General features: G+C 43.1%; 1 protein-coding gene across 6 annotated transcripts in view; it reads left to right on the top strand.

The window, feature by feature from the left end:
- Positions 1-18473, top strand: part of LOC148220385 (uncharacterized) — a 97063-nt gene that overhangs the window by 12055 nt on the left and 66535 nt on the right. For 5 of the 6 annotated variants that reach the window (XM_088155428.1, XM_088155427.1, XM_088155429.1 and 2 more), the window contains exon 3: positions 5220-5335. In XM_088155428.1, coding sequence (XP_088011554.1) covers positions 5220-5335 — 116 coding nt within the window. Of the gene's footprint in view, positions 1-361; positions 3800-4807; positions 4932-5219; positions 5336-18473 lie in introns of all 6 variants that reach the window. The other variant, XM_088155432.1, reaches the window with a different exon arrangement.

The following is an 18473-nucleotide window of genomic DNA, read 5'->3' as shown; positions in this document are numbered from 1 at the left end:
TTAAAAATCAGAATAAAATCTAAAATTTGTAGTGTATTTAAATAGTGGTAAATTAAGAGTATGAGGAAAGAATCACTACACAATGAAAACAGTTTTAATTTTGTGACATTTAATAAACAATTTAACAAAAATATAATTGCAAATGAATTAACATTATCAAGTTGTCAAAATATAACTTTCTTTTGTGTGTATCATTTGGTTTTTCTTTAAGCATTATAGTTTGAGAACACAAAAGTTGAAAGATAAACAAAGATACCACCCTAATAATTCTAAATTTTATGTCCACATTGTCTAGTAGATGGATTTTGACTATTAATTTGGTTTTGTATGTTTTCTTTGTGTGATATTTGTGCATTATTAGATGACTAGACTGGCCAAGGCAGACCTGTTACACTTGCCTGAGTTAGGCATTGTTTGCCATGCCACTAAACCTGCCGCCAAGTGAAATCTTCATGGGGGAAATGAGATTGAAGTCTGGCCTGCTGAAGATGGACGCCCTGTCTCTGTTTTTATTTTATTTTGCTTCCTTTCCTTTGTTTCTTTTATTTTCACTTTTTAAATTTTTTCCCCTTTTTGTTTTGTTCTGTTAAATCCCTTGCCCTTGTACTTGTGAACTGGTAATTCAGCTCTGAAAAAAATTATGTTTTGTAAAGGGTTCATAGTGTTTCATTTTGAAGTTGACCCGAAGCTATTTGTTGATGGTATACAGAGAATTTAGGATATGGTTAAGTTTTATGCTGTGAATTATGGATAATTTTTGTTTGGAATACATTTAAGCATCTAAATTCAACAGATGAGCACATTGTGTCATACTAGAATAGTGAAATCTATCAGTTTTAAGATGCATTCTTTCATATGTTATGCTTTGTGAGCTTATCTTGAAAGAGGAAAGTTAAAACTTTTTGGAGAAATTAGCTTTACAAAGTAAAATAATTTTTCTCTGCTATTTTTCCTTTTCTCAGCAGAGTACTTTTAGGTTGCATGATCTGTTTAAAAGAGGGTTTTCTATTTATATCTAAGATGAAGAGTTTAAAATAATTATTTCTGATATTGCACTTTCACGAGTATTGAATGTCATGAAATATTTGTTTGCTTCTGATGAAACCTTGCTCCAGTGAGGTCAGTGGCAGTAAAATTTCATCCTTTTGTTTTCGTAATTTTTAGAAAAAACTGTTTACCACTCATAAGTACAAATGTAGCCTGAGATTTTTGTTGGAATGTGTTGTGAGGCACATTGTCTTTCAACACTGGTATTCATGGAAAGATTGAAAAGTTGTGTGTGTGCGTGTATTGCACTTTTACATGCTCCAACGGTCATTATTTCAAGAAGAGTTTAAAAAAAAGTATCATCTCACAATCTCAGAAGCCCTGGCAGTTCATGCTGGAGTGATTGAGAAAGTTCTCATCCCTAAATGATATTTGTTCTTGTGAAACAGAAGCCCTAAAACAGAAGTGCTGAACCAGGTGATGTGTCTAGTCCTCAAGCATTACTCTTCCCAGCCAGCTGCATTGGGACCAATTGACTTGACTCTCATAATGCACTAAGCTGAGAACTGTAGCTAGGAAGAGCTTCGTGATCTCTGTTGGATTTAGCTGTGCCAGTTGAGGTAATTACAAGTAGTTGTAATCTCTTTAATCTCTGCTGCTAAATCCAATAAGAATCATGAATCAAATCACACAGAAATTATTTTATTTGTAAGTGTACATTTTCCATTGAACTAAAATAGTAGAAAAATAACAATTCCTTTAAAATTCTTTCAAGTAAATGTAAAAAGAAAGTATTAAAAAAAGAAATGTACTTAGTTATTTTTGAAGCTGTTTTGGGGTGATGGGAGGATTAACCATGTAGTTTCAGTGTAAAGAGTAAGAAATTAATTTCTGAGCATATGGACGGTGATAAAAATACTGTGATTAGTACCTGCTTAACGCAGATATTTCTGTTCTGCATTTAGCAAAATGTATTCTGATACAGACTAGGTTGACTAGGGCTCAAGTGACTAGGGCTCTTAAGCACTTACTTAGGAAAACTGTACATTTCTGAAGAAGCATAAGGTATCTAGTTAATACAGAGCTAATCTACATTTGCTTCCAGATTCCTTTGCAAAGTGAAGAATAAATAGATTAATTAATGATCACAGAATCTAATTTACTAAACACTCATGCATTCAAATAAATATTTCTAAGGATGTGGTATAGATGTGGAATATTTCTTTTGCTTGTTTCCCTTATTAGAAAATAAATATATTTGCCTCATTTCCATTCAGATTTTAAGTACCATGAGTTTAAAAACCAAAACAGTTATTCTTAAACTAGTGTCATAATTTGTTATGTCATTACTGACATATTTTGTTGTATTTTTGTGGGCTGGTATCCCTTTTTAAAATAAATTAATGGAGGCTGTAACTTGTGAGGTTATTTGGTGTTACATATTAATTTGTTTTTCACAACTGTCTAAAGAACAGGGAAGTAAATTTGCAAGATATTTCAGGCTTTTGGTTTTGGGGTTTTTTTTACCCTCAACAATTTATTTTCTATAGAATTGTTTAAAAGTTTAACCTGATCTTAAACACTGAAAACCTAGAAAGGGGTATCTTTTCAAAAGACAGTATCTGAAAATACAAGCAAATTTTCAGGGTTCTGTCTGTAGAGATAGACCTTTCTTCATTCTTGAATAAAATAAATTAACAGATCTTTGTGGCATGGAACTGATCAACTAGATTTTGTATTTAACATTAAATATTATGTTGTTGAGGGACCAAAGTATTCTGGAAATAATGCTGCTAACTTTATATATGTATGTTATTCTTTTTTTTAATTATAATAGTTTATTTAACTGAAATTGTTCAACTGATTCCTTAAGCAATGTTTGAGCAAATGAATAATGAATAATTGCAATTATTTCAGTAAGGTGACCCATATGCTTAAAGTTTAGAATTGTATTTAAGTACATTTCTGAACTTGACTCCCTGTCAGTTTAGTTATATGCATATGCATAACTCAGTTCCTGTCTAAAAGGGCTAAATGTCTTAAGCATCTCTCAAGTTTATCTGGTTAAGTGTGTATTGAATTGGCTGTATGTAAGTGCATACTTAAATTAGGCATATGCTTATATATATTATTGACCAAGGATCTAAATTACAATGTAGATGTACTACTTTAGGAGCCATTGCATTTACTTGAGCCATGTCTGTTGATCCTATAGAAACCTCTATGAGTATCCAGTTAATTGCAAGATGCTGGCTCAGCAATCATTTGAAAACACTTAAGTATTTTGTTTTTCAGAAGAACTGGTATATAATTGTATGCCTAATTTGCATACACAGTTGTTGGAACTGTATATTTGGAAGCCTGTTAGTTAGCTACATAGTAGGCAGGATGTGAGGCAAGGTACCTGATTTTCATGAGCAGTCTGGCAAATCAAGGACACCTTTCATTGCATGCCTGACTTCAAAATGAGACCTGTTAACTCAGCATTGTGATGATGACTCAGATTTATGCATGTTTTTATAAAAGCCCTGGAAGACCTAATTGCACAGTTAATTCTTAATTGGTAATAATTTTCCTATTTTCCTTCTTTAGATAGCAAAAATAAAGTGGTTTGTTACATGTTAAGGAGCAAGGTGCCTCAAAATTTAACATAAATAAAATAACTCTAAATAGAAGGTGTGAGATAAAGAGTACTGTTATTTTATATTTTCTAATCCACTCATGCTATATATAAATTAATTTTCATTTATATTTGTTTTGTCCTTTGTATCTCCAATTCTAACCGAGTCCTTGCTGCAGATCTGTAGAACAGGTTTGCAACTTCTGTCTTTTTATTTTTCTTAAGTAGTATGATTCCTGTGGGGTTTATTTTCACAAATATAGCTAAAATTGTACAGTGTTTTGAAAATAATATAATATTTTGGGTTTTGATAACAATTTTTATAATAATTTTTAAATTCTGAAGTTAAAATCTTTATAGTTAAAACATATAAAGTTTGAACCAAAGCAGTAAAAGCCACTGGTACAGTATTTGTATATACCTTGACTTTTAAAACAGTGTTTAAATAAAAGCATTTACATTATTAAAGTGCATGGGGTAATACCAAAGGACTCAGATGGATAGCATATATACAGTTACTCCAGTAATTTTGAATAAATCATAGATAACTAATGTAATTTGAACTTCTTTATTTTTTCGGTTCAGTGTTTAATATTTGTACCAGTTTAAATGTCTTTGCATTTCAAATTTAAAACATAGGCTTAATTGCATTTGTAATTAACTATTGCATCTTTTGATTTTTGAAGATTTTTTATTATTTATTTAGCAGTCTAATTGTAACTAACTTTGAATGAAACCTTTGCTTAGTTCAGATTAGATATTGCTTAAATATTTTGCATGACAGGGAAAATATAATATGGTTGAAATAGTAGGAAATATAGGAAAATATAGCTTGCTTAGCTGATCAGTTATGATTCTTTTCAAGTTCAGTAAATTTAAAGCTAATTTATCAAAATTTTAGATAAAGTGAGGTAACCTAGAATGTAAGACAGTACAAATATGAATTTTTCAGCTCTCCCTCCACTCCCAACTTCATTTGTAGTATGTCTTGTGTGGAGTCACAGTAGGGGTTTTTAAATTTTTATTTATTTTTACATCAAAAGTAGGTAACACCAGAGGGTGAAAAAGCTCATGAATGTCAGTCAACACATACTTTGTTTTTTTCTTTTTTTAAACTGATTTGGTTATTTGCCATTTCTGGGGATTAAACTTTAAAAAAATGTTCTTCTTTTCTGTATCTGATGTTCTGTGTGCTATTAGTGATGCAGCCAACACGAACGGTTGTCATGTGTAAAACAGCTTTCGATCACCGTGAAAACACCGCCCTGGGAAGGCGTCCATGCTTGATATCGTTTGGTTCATGAACATTAAGTTTCCAGTACAGGTGACCCATAGCTCCAAGTGTTAAATAATTGTGTACATTATTCAGTTTTAAAATAATAATCCATTAATGACTGCTAGTCTTTGAAGTTCTGCTCACTTTTGTTTTTCCTAGTAGAAGCAGGGTAAAAGGAAATACTTAAGTTCATATCTGTTTCTTTGTAAGGATCTGGTAAATAGATTCATTCTTATTTATTACTTTTTTAAATGCAAAGGTAATTGTAAAATCATAGAAAGAGTAATATCTCTGTAGTGTTCCAACTCTGTGTAACGCTTTCATTTGCTTCTTCAGGTAAAATCCCAGATGAAGCCAAAGCCCTTTCTCTATTGGCACCTGCTCCTACTATGACAAGTCTGATGCCCGGTGCAGGGTTGCTTCCTATACCTACACCAACCCCTTTGACTACAGTAAGTAAAATTCAGTGTCTATCTGATTTCTGATTTTCCTTTACACTCAGTAGCCTTTCTGTGTTCAGAGAACAAGAACTGTCTGATCTGTGGATGTTGTCTTCCCATATGCTAAATCAGTGAGGATTTAGCTGGGGTGCCTAGAGGGTAGATCACAAGATGTCCATGCACTACCTTTCCTGGGTGTTTCTTTCAGATTCTTGGTTTGCAAAATAGCGGGTAAATACTGGGTTTGGCTGTGTTCATTTTAGTTGTTGTCCCTTCACTATACCCACTAATTTGATCCACTGGCAATGCTATCCACCTCCTAATAAATTATTAAAAGGTCACAGTTAAATTGAAAGAGTTCATAATATTAAAATGCTGCAATAGGATGTTTTTGCAATTGGATGCTTTGACCCTGGTGGAAGCTGAGGTGAGCCTGACTGGAAGAAATATCCCATTATGATTGGCTCAGAGGCCCTGTGGATTCTGGGCATAGACTTCCTCTGAAGTGATAAAGACCCAGAGGGACTCAGGTGGGTGTTTGGGATAGCTGCTGTGGAGACAGAGGGGATTAAGCAGTTGAACACCTTGCCTGGACTGTCAGAGAACCCATCTGCAGTAGAACTTCTGAAGGGGGAAGAGCAACGAGTACCAATCGCCACCTTGACAGTACCGGGCAACTCGAGATGCTGTGATTCCCATCCACAAGATGATCTGTGAGCTGGAGAGCCAAGGGGTGGTCAGCAAGGCCCACTCACCCTTCAACAGTCCCATTTGGGCTGTGCACAAATCTGAAGGAGAATGGGGATTGACTGTGGACTATCGTGCATTGAATGAAGTGACTCCACTGCTGAGCGCTGCTGTGCCGGACATGCTGGAACTCCAGTACGATCTGGAATCCAAGGCAGCCAAGTGGTACACCACCATTGACATCGCCAATGCATCTTTCTCCATTCCTCTGGCAGTAGAGTGCAGGCCTCAGTTTGCTTTCACCTGGAGGGGTGTGCAATACATGTGGAACCGACTGCCCCAGGGGTGGAAACACAGTCCCACCATCTGTCATGGACTGATCCAGGCTGCACTGGAAAAGAGTGAGGCTCCAGAACATCTGCAGTACATCAATGACATCATTATGTGGGGGAACATAGCAGCAGAAGTGTTTGAGAAAGGAGAGAAAATAATCCAGATTCTCCTGAAAGCCAGTTTCACCATCAAGAAGAGCAAAGTCAAGGGACCTGCTTGAGAGATCCAGTTCCTGGGAGTGAAGTGGCAAGATGGATGGCATCAGATTCCCACTGACATCATCAATAAGATCATAGCAATGTCTCCACCAACCAACAAAAAGAAAACTAAAGCTTTCCTAGGCACCATAGGCTTTTGGAGAATGCATGTAGGTGTAGAATAAGAGATTACAGGCGACCTCGCCCCTGATAAGTCACAGTTGTACTAATTACCAAGGAGGAACAACCTTGCCCTTAATGGGTCACAGCTGTGACTAATAAAGATAAGTGTGATAAACGGGGTGGGTTGGCTCCTTGAGGAAGAGGAGCCCTGAGGAAGGAATGATCCAGAGATGGTGTGACCACTGGAGTCTTTAGCTAGCTCTTTTAGAACACCAGCAGCTATGCCAAGGTGCATGGAACAACTCTAAGATAATTTCACCAGGAGATGAACTTCAGAGCTGCGGCTCTACAGTGGGATTAGCTTTACCAGCATGAGCAAGAAAAATAAGAGTTGATGGATGCTCTCCGCCTGATATTCCAGAAGGCCTTTTATTCCAGAGATTCAGAAGCGAAAGAGAGCAGCTCTGCAGTGGCTTATATACAGGCCAAAGCTGGTGGGTGGGTACAAACAGCCAGCCAATGGGATAACCTTAGGGGAGGAGTGAGGGGAGTGGTTTACAGAGCCAGTTCCAATGAGAGTGAAGGGGAGGAGAAAGGGGAGTGGTTTACATCAGGAGTGGATACAACTTGGGGGAAACCATCTTGGAACAACATAGGGAGGACTTTGGAAGCAACCATTATCAGAGAACCCAGATTGCAAAACTGAAAGCTGGGGTAACACAAACGCTAACTGCAACACAGAGACACAATGAAGAACAAAACAAAGAAGAGAGTTGCTGCAGTAAAAGATCTGCTATGAGGTCAGTCTGGGTCTGATGGAGTTAGAGCCTGCAGTCATAGTGGAGCTAGGTAAAAACCTGTGATCAGAGTCTGCAAACTAAGAGTTATAGTCCAGCAGGAAATAGCCAGCAGTCAGAGTCTGCAGTTGGATCCTACAGTAGGAGCTTGCTGTAGTCAGAGTCATAATGGCTAATCTGTAAAGAAGAATAAGCTGGGACTCTTTTTATGTTTTTGAGAGTCTGTGTCTTGGCTCATTTCTACCCCTAATGAGAGCTCTGCTGCAACAAATGCATTTTCCTTAGTACAGCCAGATTGTGAGGCCTCTCTACCTAGTCTCCCGAAAAAAGAACAATTTCTACTGGGGCCCTGAATGGCAACAAGCCTTCGCCCAGATCAAGCAAGAAACTGCTCATGCAGTAGCACTTGGCCCGGTCAGTACAAGACCAGAAGTAAAGAACATGCTCTACTCTGCAGCTGGGAACAAGGGTTTGTCCTGGAGCCTTTGGCAGAAGGTACCTAGCGAGACTTGGGGTCGACCACTGGGATTCTGGAGCTGAAGTTACAGAGGGGCCGAAGCCAACTACAGTCCCACAGAGAAGGAGATCTTGGCCGCCTATGAAGGAGTCCAAGCAGCCTCAGAGGTGGTTGGCACAGAAACACAACTCCTCCTGGCACCCCGACTGCCAGTGCTGGGGTGGATGTTTAAAGTAAAGAGTCCCTCTACCTGCCACGCCACCAATGCCACACAGAGCAAATGGATTGCCCTCATCACACAGCGTGCCTGTATTGGAAAACTGGGATCTTGGAAATAATTACACATTGGCCTGAAGGTGAAAACTTTGGTCTCACTGACAAAGAGGAACAAGAACAAGTGACATGTGCTGAGGAAGCTCCACCATGCAACCAACTGCCAGAAGAAACATACTCTCTTCACTGACGGTTCCTGTTGCGTTGTAGGGATGAAACAAAAGTGGAAAACAGCCGTATGGAGTCCCACAGAATGGGTTGCAGAAGTTGCTGAAGGAGAAGGTGGATTGAGCCAACTTGCTGAACTTAAAGCCGTTCATCTGGCCCTTGGGTGGGCTTTTAGGATAACTCCTGTAGAGACAGAAGACATTAGACAATTGAACACCTTGCCTGGTCTTTCAGAGGACCCTTCTGCAGTAAGACTCCTGAGCATTGGGGCAATGCAGCAGAGGAGTTTTTTGAGAAAGGGGAGAAAATGATTCAAACCCTACAGAAGTCCAGTTTTGCCATAGAGCATAGTAAGGTCAAGGGACCTGCACAGGAAATTGAGTTCCTGGGGATAAAATGGCAAGACAGGCACAGCCAGATTCCGACAGAGGTGATCAATAAGATAGCTGCTATGTCTCCACCAACCAGCAAGAAGGAAACAGAGACTTTCCTAGGCATTCTGGGTTTATGGAGGATGCATGTCCCAGAGTATAACCAGATTTTAAGCCCTCTCTACCTTGTGACATGAAAGAAAAATGATTTCAAGTGGGACCCTGAACAACAGCAATCCTTTGAATAAATTAAATAGGAGATTCCTCATGCAGTAGCCCTTGGGCCAATCAGGACAGGATGTGAAAAATGAGCTCTACACCACAGTTAGGAAGAATGGTCCTTCCTGAAGCCTCTGGCAGAATGTACCTGGAGAGACTTGACTCTCAGGTTCTGGAGTTGGGAATTCAAAGGATCTGAGCCCAGCTACACCCCAACTGAAAAAGAGATTCTTGTAGCCTATGAAGGGGTTCAAACTGCCTCAGAAGTGATTGACACTGAAGCACATCTGCTTCTGGCACCCTAGCTACCAGTGCTAGCCTGGCTGAATATTTAAAGGGAAAGTCCCTGCAACACATCATGCCACTGATAAGACATGGAGTAAGTGGATTGCTCTCATCCCACAGCAAGCTCGTATAGAAAATCTGAATCACCCTGGAATCTTGGAAGTCATCACGAACTGTCCTACATGTGAGAATTTTGGATTATCATCTGAAGAGGATGAAGAGCAGGTGATGTGCAGAGAAGGCCCCACCATATAACCAGCTACTGGAGAATGAGAGGTGACACTCTCTCTTCACTGATGGATCTTCCCATATCATAGGAATCAGTAGGAAATGGAAAGCAGCTGTATGGAGCCCTACAGGGTGAATCGTGGAAGCTACCAAGGTGGATGGAGTCAGATTGCAGAGCTGAAAGCTGTCCAGTTGGCTTTGGATATTGCTGAGTGAGAGAAGTGTCCAACGCTCTACCTCTGCACTGACTTGTGGATAGTAGCAAATGCTTTATGGGAGTGGCTGGAAAGATGGAAAAAGGCCAACTGGCAGCACAGAGGGAAACCCCTTTCCTAAAGTGTGGCAAGACATTGCTACCTAGGTGACTGTGAAAGCCTATCATGTGGATACACAATGCACCTAAGAGTCAGGCTAATGAGGAGCACCGCAACAATGAACAGGTGGATCAGGCTGCCAAAATCAAGGTGTCACATGTAGATCTGGACTGGCAGCATAAGGGTGAGTTATTCCTATCTCGGTGGGTCCATGATGCCTCATGTCATCAGACAAGAGATGCAACATACAAGTGGGCTCATGACTGAGTGGTGGACTTAGACACTATATCCCAGGTTATCCATGATTGTGAAACATGTGCTGCGATCAAGCAGGCCAAGCTGGTAAACCCCCTGTGGTATTGGGGCAGGGGTCTAAATATAAGTATGGGGAGGCCTGGCAGATCAATTACATCACACTGCCGCAAACCTGCCAAGTCAAGAGTTACATGCTTACAGTGGTAGAAGCAACCACTGGATGGCTGGAGACAACCCATGTCTCATGCCACTGCCCAGAACGTTTTTTGGGGCTTTGAAAAGCAAGTCCTGTGGTGACGTGGCACACCTGAAAGAATTGAGTCAGACAATGGGACTCATTTCACAGATAGCCTTATAAACATCTGGGCTAGAGAATATGATATTGAGTTGGGTGTATTATATACCCTGTCATGTACCAGCCACTGGGAATGTCAAATGGTATAATGGACTGTTAAAAACAACATTGAAGGCAGTGGGTTATTGGACCTTCAAGCAGTGGGATCTGCACTTAGCAAAGGCTACCTGGTTAGTCAACACCAGATGTTCCACTAACTGAGCTGCCCCGCCCAATTAGGATCCCTGCATACAGCAGATGGAGATAAAGTCCCCGTGATGCATATGAGAGGTATGCGAGAAAAGATAGTTTGGATTAATCCTGCCTTGAGGAAAGGTAAACCCATCCATGGAATTGTTTTTGCTCAATGACCTGGTTATACTTGGTGGGCAATGCAGAGGGATGGGGAAACATTGTATACCTCAGGGGGATTTGACTTTGGGTGAGAATAGCCTGTAATGGTGAATTGCATACATAACACTGGTTGCTGAATGTCATTGTCACTGCATGTCAGAACTACCATGGACAATGAGAATGGACCGCTCCAGTTATATTAGTCATGGACCAAATGAATTCAATCCATATCCTGGGGGATAGTCAGTGGCTACTGAAATAATAATTGTATTTGTAAATATTTATATGTATATATGTGTACAGGTGAAAGGTATTTGGGTAGGAGTAAATGATATGGAATAAGGGCTGGATAATGTCCTGGGTAACCCAAAATGTTATTGTATTTCACATCTATCTGTGCCCAAAATTGTTACTGTCTCTTTAAGACCTGGCAGCTGAAAAATGGAATGATAGGGCAGGGGCTGGGGGGTGCCCCAGGATTTTTAGAAGTCAGAGCACTCAGGCAGAGCTCTCATCTCTTGCCTCTTGATGTTTGCCACAGAGCTCAGGCAGTGTGGATGAAGGCTCCCGTTTGGGTTTCTTGTGATTTTTTGAGGGAGGTGCTTCAGGTGGTTTTTTTTGAGAGGCTGTGTTTTGCAGTCCTGGACTGCCTCAAGGTAAATTCTGTGAGTGCCTGACTACAGCTGCAGCATCACACCGAGAAGAACATAACAGCCCTGCTCCATATGGTCACCTCAGCCCACCAGCAGCACCTGGTTGAAACGGGAAAGCACGGAGTCTGAGTTATCCCAGCCAACGGCTTTCTGTCTTCTGTCAAGAAGGTGGCAAAGTCCCTCTGCAAATTGTAGACGTTGACCAAACTCTAGCCACTGGAGTGTGCCAGCTGCTTTTTGCCAATGGAGCTGCCACCACTGGAGACATAGAGGGGATGGGCTACTGCCATCCTTGTCTTTCCACATGCAGTCATCTGCAGAGGGCATCATCTTGGGAGGGGGATGGGGATGGTGTTACTCCTCCATTTAGAGTTTCTCTTTGTTCCTGGGCAGTCTGAGAAATTTCAGCAAGTTTGTAACTAGTGACTATTACTGTTATTTTCTGCCTGTTGCTATTTTGGGTTTTTTTAGTAAACTGTTATTTTTTCACTTGTATCTACTCATATTCTTTTCTTCTTATTGGTGGAAAGGGATTGGTTAAAACTCTTAAGAGGAGGTAACTCATTTTGAAGTGTCCACCTCTTAAATTGTCTTAAATCAAGACTGTGGCTTTTTCTGGTCCTTATGGGGTCGTCACCCTTTCCTCCGGTCTAGCTCAGGTGTTAGGGTGAAGCCTCTCGGGCCCTTGCCACATGGACATAAATAAAAGATAACAAAAGAGGCTCTTTCCCCTGAGGAAGTTAGAGGGTTTATTTCTTGTGGGTAGCAGGGAAAGAGAAAGAGAGCGAGGTCAGGGGGCACAGGTCTTTTCTAGGGTCTGAAAGGTGGGTGGGAAGAAATTGGATCTCGGCCAGCCAGGTATGGCCAGGAGGGAGAGGGAACAGACTACAGGACATTGCAGGGGTCATGGAATGTGCCATTTACAATGCATCTAGGGAGATGCAACATCTCCCCGTTTTTTGTTTAACAAAGTTGGAAGAAGGATATTAGGTTCATTCAAATTATGATTTTGCCCACCACCCTGTGAGTCCCCAGCTTTTGAACAGTCCATTGAACCAATCTTCAGATTAGGGTAGCATGGATGTTAGGAGCTCTCGAGGTCAGGTCCATGCAGCAAAGTCCTTCAAATTCCTGGCACTCATGTCCATGCAGCAGTAGGAGAAAATCTATAGCAGCACGATTTTGGACTGTGTGTGGCAGGGTCACCCAGATGTTCTGACGTGGCTGAGGGATGATTCCTGCAGCTGCTAAACTGTTCAGTGTTAACAGGAAGACAACTTGAATGGGGTTCCTCACAGGACCTAGAGAAGGGAAGCTTTTCTCTAAAAGGAAAGACAAACATTATAAAACCTGTTAAAAGTCTCTATCTGCTGGAATGTCATCCTCTATGAGGATTTCTTTTCCTTTTTTCCGGCAGCGTCTTCTATTCGAAGACACAGCCACCTGCTCCTCGTTCCCCTCAGTTGGAGCAGGATGTTTGGGGACATACGGTTTCACCCACTTTTGGGGAATCCACCGAGGGCCTGAGGGAGTGGATACGCATGCATAGCCACGCCCCCAGGTAACAAGCTCATAGGGACCTTTGATTTCCCAGGTTTCTGGGTCCCTAATCAAAAGTGGATGATGTTGGGATAACTTGAACTGTTTACCACTGTTCAAGTGACATACCACAGGTGGACTCATGTTCTCAAATGAACAATTCAGGAAATTGATAGTATACGTGGCTTTGAAGAGCTCCTGCTGTGGAGACATCCACGCAGTTGAACTGCTCTGTGTAGCCAAAACCTGCTTGAGTGTCTGATTAGCTCTCTCAACTACACCTTGGCCTGTGGGGGAGTGGGAGGTGCCAGTTTTATGTTCCAATCCCCACTGCTGGACGAATTCCAGGAACTCCTTGGACTTATACGCTGGGCCCTGATCAGTTTTGATTTCCCTAGGGATCCCCAACACTGAAAAGGCTTGCACTAGGTGTTTTTTGGCGTGCATTGTCCTTTCTCCCATGTGGGCAGAGGCATAGACTGCGCCTGAATATGTGTCTATGCTTACATGCACATATTTGAGGTGACCAAAACTGGGAATGTGTGTGATGTCTGTCTGCCATACCTCACAACTGCCAAGACCTCGGGGGTTAACCCCCATGCCCATTGATGGCATGGTGTGCAGCTGACAGTTGGGACAGGTGGCCACAATGGCTCGAACCTGACTCCGTGTTAGCTGGAACTGACGCAGTAGACCTGGTGCATTTTGGTGATAGTGCTGGTGGCTCAGCTTTGCCTGTTGGAAGATGTCAGGGAGGCGTGCTTGTTCTGCTGGGGTTGCAAGGGAGTCTGCCTGATGGTTCCCTTCCGCAATTTCGCCTGGCAAATTGGTGTGTGACCTCACATGCATCACATAGAATGGATGTTCTCTATGGGAAATCAAATAAATTAGTTTTGAAAGCAACCTGAAAAGCTGCTCATTCTCGATGTCTTTGAGCACTGCCTGCTCCACCCTGGACACTGCCCCCGCTATATAGGTTGAGTCCGTTACCAAGTTGATTGGCTCTGAGAACTTCTCAAAGGCTCTCATGACTGCTGCCAGTTCAGCTACCTGGGTGATCCCTCCACAAACTCAACATCAGCTTCCCAATGCTGAGTCTGCGGGTTTCTCCAAGTCATCACTGACTTGTGGGAAGCCCCAGATGCATCCGTAAACACTATGAGAGCTTTGAGGAGTCTCCAACACCTCAAGAGGAATGAGGTGGAATTCCTCATTAAACAGCTTGTGAGACAGAGCATGGACTGATATTTGTCCCCTATAGCTGTCCAGAGATAATTGGCGACTGGCAATGCTCTGGAGCAAATGCTCAAACATCTCTTTAGTCAATCTCTCAGGAGAGTTCCTCCCTTCCTCAGAAAGTTTGACTGGGAGATGAATACATGTGAAGTCACAACCAGCCAGTTCATACAGTCTCATCCTTGCTTTCCGAATCAGTTGAGCTATCAGCTCTTGTGGCTTAGTGATGGTTTTGGATCTCTGGTGGGAGAGGAAGACCCACTCTATGATTAAGAGTGACTCTCTCTGCCCCTCGATCCATTGGAATATCAACCCGTCTAAGTGTGGCAGTTTTCCTAGGACAATGAATTTGAAGGGCAGCTCGGGCTGGTAACGATGACCCTGCCTCTCTCCCAAAGTCTTCTGTACCTTTTCGATTGCCGTCTTTGCCTCTGGGGTCAGTTCCCTGCGAGAAAGCAGCTCTCTCTCCCCCTTCAATAAATTGAAGAGGGGTTCTAGGTCCTCATTAGTGAAGCCTAGCCAGGGCCTGACCCAATTCAAAGACCCACACAAGGAATGGAGATCTGCTGAGGTTTTTGGATTACAATTAATTTCCAATTTCTGCGGAACAATGGTCTGTGCAGTGATTTCCAAGCCCAGGTACTTCCAAGGTGGCATCCTTTGGACTTTGTCCTCCTGCAATTGAAATCCAGCAGAGGTTAAAACTTTAACCACTAGGTCAAGTGTGTCTTGGAGTATAGAGTTATCGGGGGCACACACAAGCACATCATCCATGTAATGCAAGGTGATGGCCTCCCTTCTCTGAGCACGCACTGGGGACAGCAATGAAGCCACATGCCACTGGCAGATGGAGGGACTACATTTCAATCCCTGCGGCAAAACTTTCTAGTGGTAGCGCCACATTGGGGCTTCTCGATTGATGGTAGGAACCGAGAAGGCAAACCGTGGGGCATCCTCTGGGTGTAGGGGAATGTCGAAGGAACAGTCCTTGATGTCTAGAACAGCCAATTGCCAATCTCTAGGAAGCATTGTTGGAGAAGGCATCCCAGGTTGGAGAGACCCCATGTCCTCAATTACCTTGTTTATTCCCCGGAGGTCGTGGAGCAGCCTCCACTTGTCCTTTCCCGGCTTCTTTATTACAAAGACCGAAAAATTCCACGCACTTGTGGTCTCCTCTATGTGGCCTTTAGCCAATTGCTCCTCCACAAGCTCCTCAAGCGCCCTGAGCTTCTCCTTACTCATCGGCCACTGTGCTACCCACTTTGGGGTATCATCTAGCCATTTCAACTTTTGGGTAGGGCGCTCAACAGTGGCCGGCTCTAAAAATCCCGAGGAGTCTTAGGAATAATCAATTTCACCCCCCACTGGGACATGGTGTCTCTCCCCCATAGAGGGCATTTATAGTCTGTAACAAATGGACAGATGCTAGCCAATTTTCCATCTGGCCCTTCAATTTGCACGATGCTTTTTGATATTTTTGCCAATTTTACTCCTCCTACACCCTGGATTTTGCCTGTCACAGGCTGTAGTTCCCAATGTGACGGCCACATCCTGTCGGGTATGATAGTCACATCAGCACCTGTGTCCAGTACCCCCTCCACATGGAGATGGTCTGATCCCCGGGTTAGGTTGCATGCCAGAGAAGGCTTGTCCTCACCCACCACTTCTGCCCAGTAGACTTCAGGTGATTTTCCATCTACTGGGACCTCTGCTGGAACAGGAATGGCCTGGGCGAGGATTTGTCCCTCAACCAGGTAATATGGTGGTAGAGGACAGGGTGCCAGGAGAATGAGGTAGGTGATGCTTCCCTTGATGGTCATGGGAGCTACCTCAGTCTCTAGGGGTGTGTGTGCTGTGTCCCCGACAACAAAGTACTCACTGTCCAATTTCATGTGGTTTAACATCACGTCCTGTGTACTGTTAGGTAAGTCCACTGTAATGACTGTCCAATCAGGTGACCTGAAATGAAAACCTTTGGTAGTCACGAGCCTAAAACGGCCTAGTGGCTTCCAAACCTTGTTAATTGAGCATTTAATATTTTCATTGCCATGCATCCCCTCACCCTCTATCCCATCCTCCCCCTTTTTGTTCAAGAGAGAGTCTCTTGCCAGTGTGGAACCTGCAGTATTTATAGCCGAGCGCGCTACTGTGTTGATGGTGGGTACGCACTGTAGATCTAGGTTTTTTTGTTTGTTGTTCTTCTGTTTCTGGTTGTGTGGACAGTCCCTGGTGAAGTGTCCTGGCTGCTTGCACTGGAAGCAGATGATCTGCTGCAGCTGCTCCAGTGACATTGGTTGCTTCTTGGCTTCTGGTTTTACAGCTGCCGTGGTCTTTGGGCATGCCAGTCCTGGATTTCTCTTGTGTCCACTGAGCAGTTCTGATATCCTGGCGCAGGCTTCTATCATCTGTGCTAAGTTATGTGCTGGCTCAAGGGGAAGACTAAGGATAACCCTGCGGCAGGTTTCATTAGCATTCCTCTGAGCCATCTCTTTAATTAATTCAGCTTGTACCACTGGATCAGACACCTGTCTTTCTACTTGCACACGAAGGCGGTCCACAAACTGTAAGAAATTCTCAGAAGCAAACGGTTTAATGTTAACATAACTGCCTTTAGTATCTACTGTTGGTAATTGATTAAAAGCCTTTTCTGGAACATTGCATATTTTATCCAGGACAGACTTGGATAGTACTCTGGTTTGTCTCTTGGGGCAATGCCAACCCTTTTCCCCACATAGGTGTTCATATGTTATGTCATTATTATCAGCATCTTTTGTATCATCTGAGCTTTTTAAAAGCTCTAGTAAAAGCACTTTCAAAGATCTTTTCCACAGGCTTTCCCATGGATCATATTCTGAGGGAGTTAACAGACATCGGAAAAGCTCTTTGATATCATATGGAACCAGTTCGTTTGAGTTAAAGGTGGCTCTCATCATGCCTTTAAAGATTTCACTATTTCTACCAAATTCTCTCTGTACTTTACAAATCCTTTTTATCTTGATAGGACAAGGGTTGATAACTTCTACCGTTTATCCTACCGAGATAAAGTACAGGAGCAACTGATGGTACATACTGTTCTCCCAGGTGTTGACTCACAGGGCTGGGCACCCCCCCCCACCCGGCCCGGGAGGCTGCCCACCCCCCCACCACAGGGACCCCATCTGTCCTGCAGGGGCTGTAAGGTGATCTCCCCCTCCCCCATCCCCACCGGCACTGAACCCAGCAGCGGCTCCACTGCCCTCCCCCCTCCTGCTGCAGCTTGGAGGGCAGGAATGTGAAACCGGAGCAGGGGAGGGGTGGTGGGATCCAGGGTTGCAAAACCTGTTGGCCGGGTCGCAGGATGCCGTGCAGGGTTGGGTCTTGGAGGGGGCAGTGGAGCCGAGGGCAGGGATGGGTTATGGGATGAGACAGGGTTGGGGCAGGGACCGGAGGGTGAAGGGGGTTGCGGGATGAAGGAGGAAACACGTGGCTGCCACCATATGGGACCCCCCCCACTCGGTCTACCGCATGGCCAGAGCTATGTAGGACCCCGACCCCTTCAGGGGTAGCCACATGGCCATTGCCCTGAAGGGAAGGGTACAAGGAAGAAGGGCTGACAATTTTCGAAAAATCATCAGAACCAGGATACCGGGGAGGACTCAGGGACTCAGAACAGCTACAGCTGTGCTGGGTGCCCTGCGGTTCCCGGGGAGACCCGTGGGTCCCGTCCAGGTTATAGGGTTTTGGGGAAAGGGAAGGTGAATCCGAACTGTTTTGCTGCTGCTGCCTGTTGTTTTCTGTCTGAATTAAAAGTTTCCGAATTTGTAAGAATATCGGGAGGAATACAGGGGCTGTGTCATCTCCATTTTCCACTTTTAAAGTTAATAAATCTCCTATTTCATCCCAAAATGAAATCAAATTTGTATTCTGCAGTTCAAGGTCTGATTTTTCAACAGACAGCCAGCTGGCAAAACGAGCTAATCTTTTCTTAGATATTAAAACATTTGCTGAACTTAATATTTCCCTGAGTTGGTTTTTTATACTCTTTTGTAAGGCAGATTGCTGTAAGCCCATGATGTTTAACAATTTGCCGCTATATCTACCCCACTACAGTTAAAACACAGGAAAAAGTTAGTTGTTAAAATGTGCCAGGTACACCACGGTTTTCAGGCTTTACTGGCTGCGGAGCTGATGTTAGTTTCGCCGTTTCTGTCAGTAAAACCCACGTGGCGCCCACGCTGCTGTAGAGACCGATCCGAGCCGCAGAAACCCGCAAAAACCGCAAAAAACCCCAAAAACGTGCCGCAGCTTTGAAACCGATCAAAGCTACCTGCCTGCCGCTGCCCCTGAG

This window comes from Sturnus vulgaris, chromosome W (assembly GCF_052056855.1).
Source record: "Sturnus vulgaris isolate bStuVul1 chromosome W, bStuVul1.hap1, whole genome shotgun sequence".
In the NCBI taxonomy this organism is placed as follows: domain Eukaryota; kingdom Metazoa; phylum Chordata; class Aves; order Passeriformes; family Sturnidae; genus Sturnus; species Sturnus vulgaris.
The sequence above is the reverse complement of the archived record's forward strand: the minus strand, read 5'-3'. Positions and strand labels throughout refer to the sequence as shown.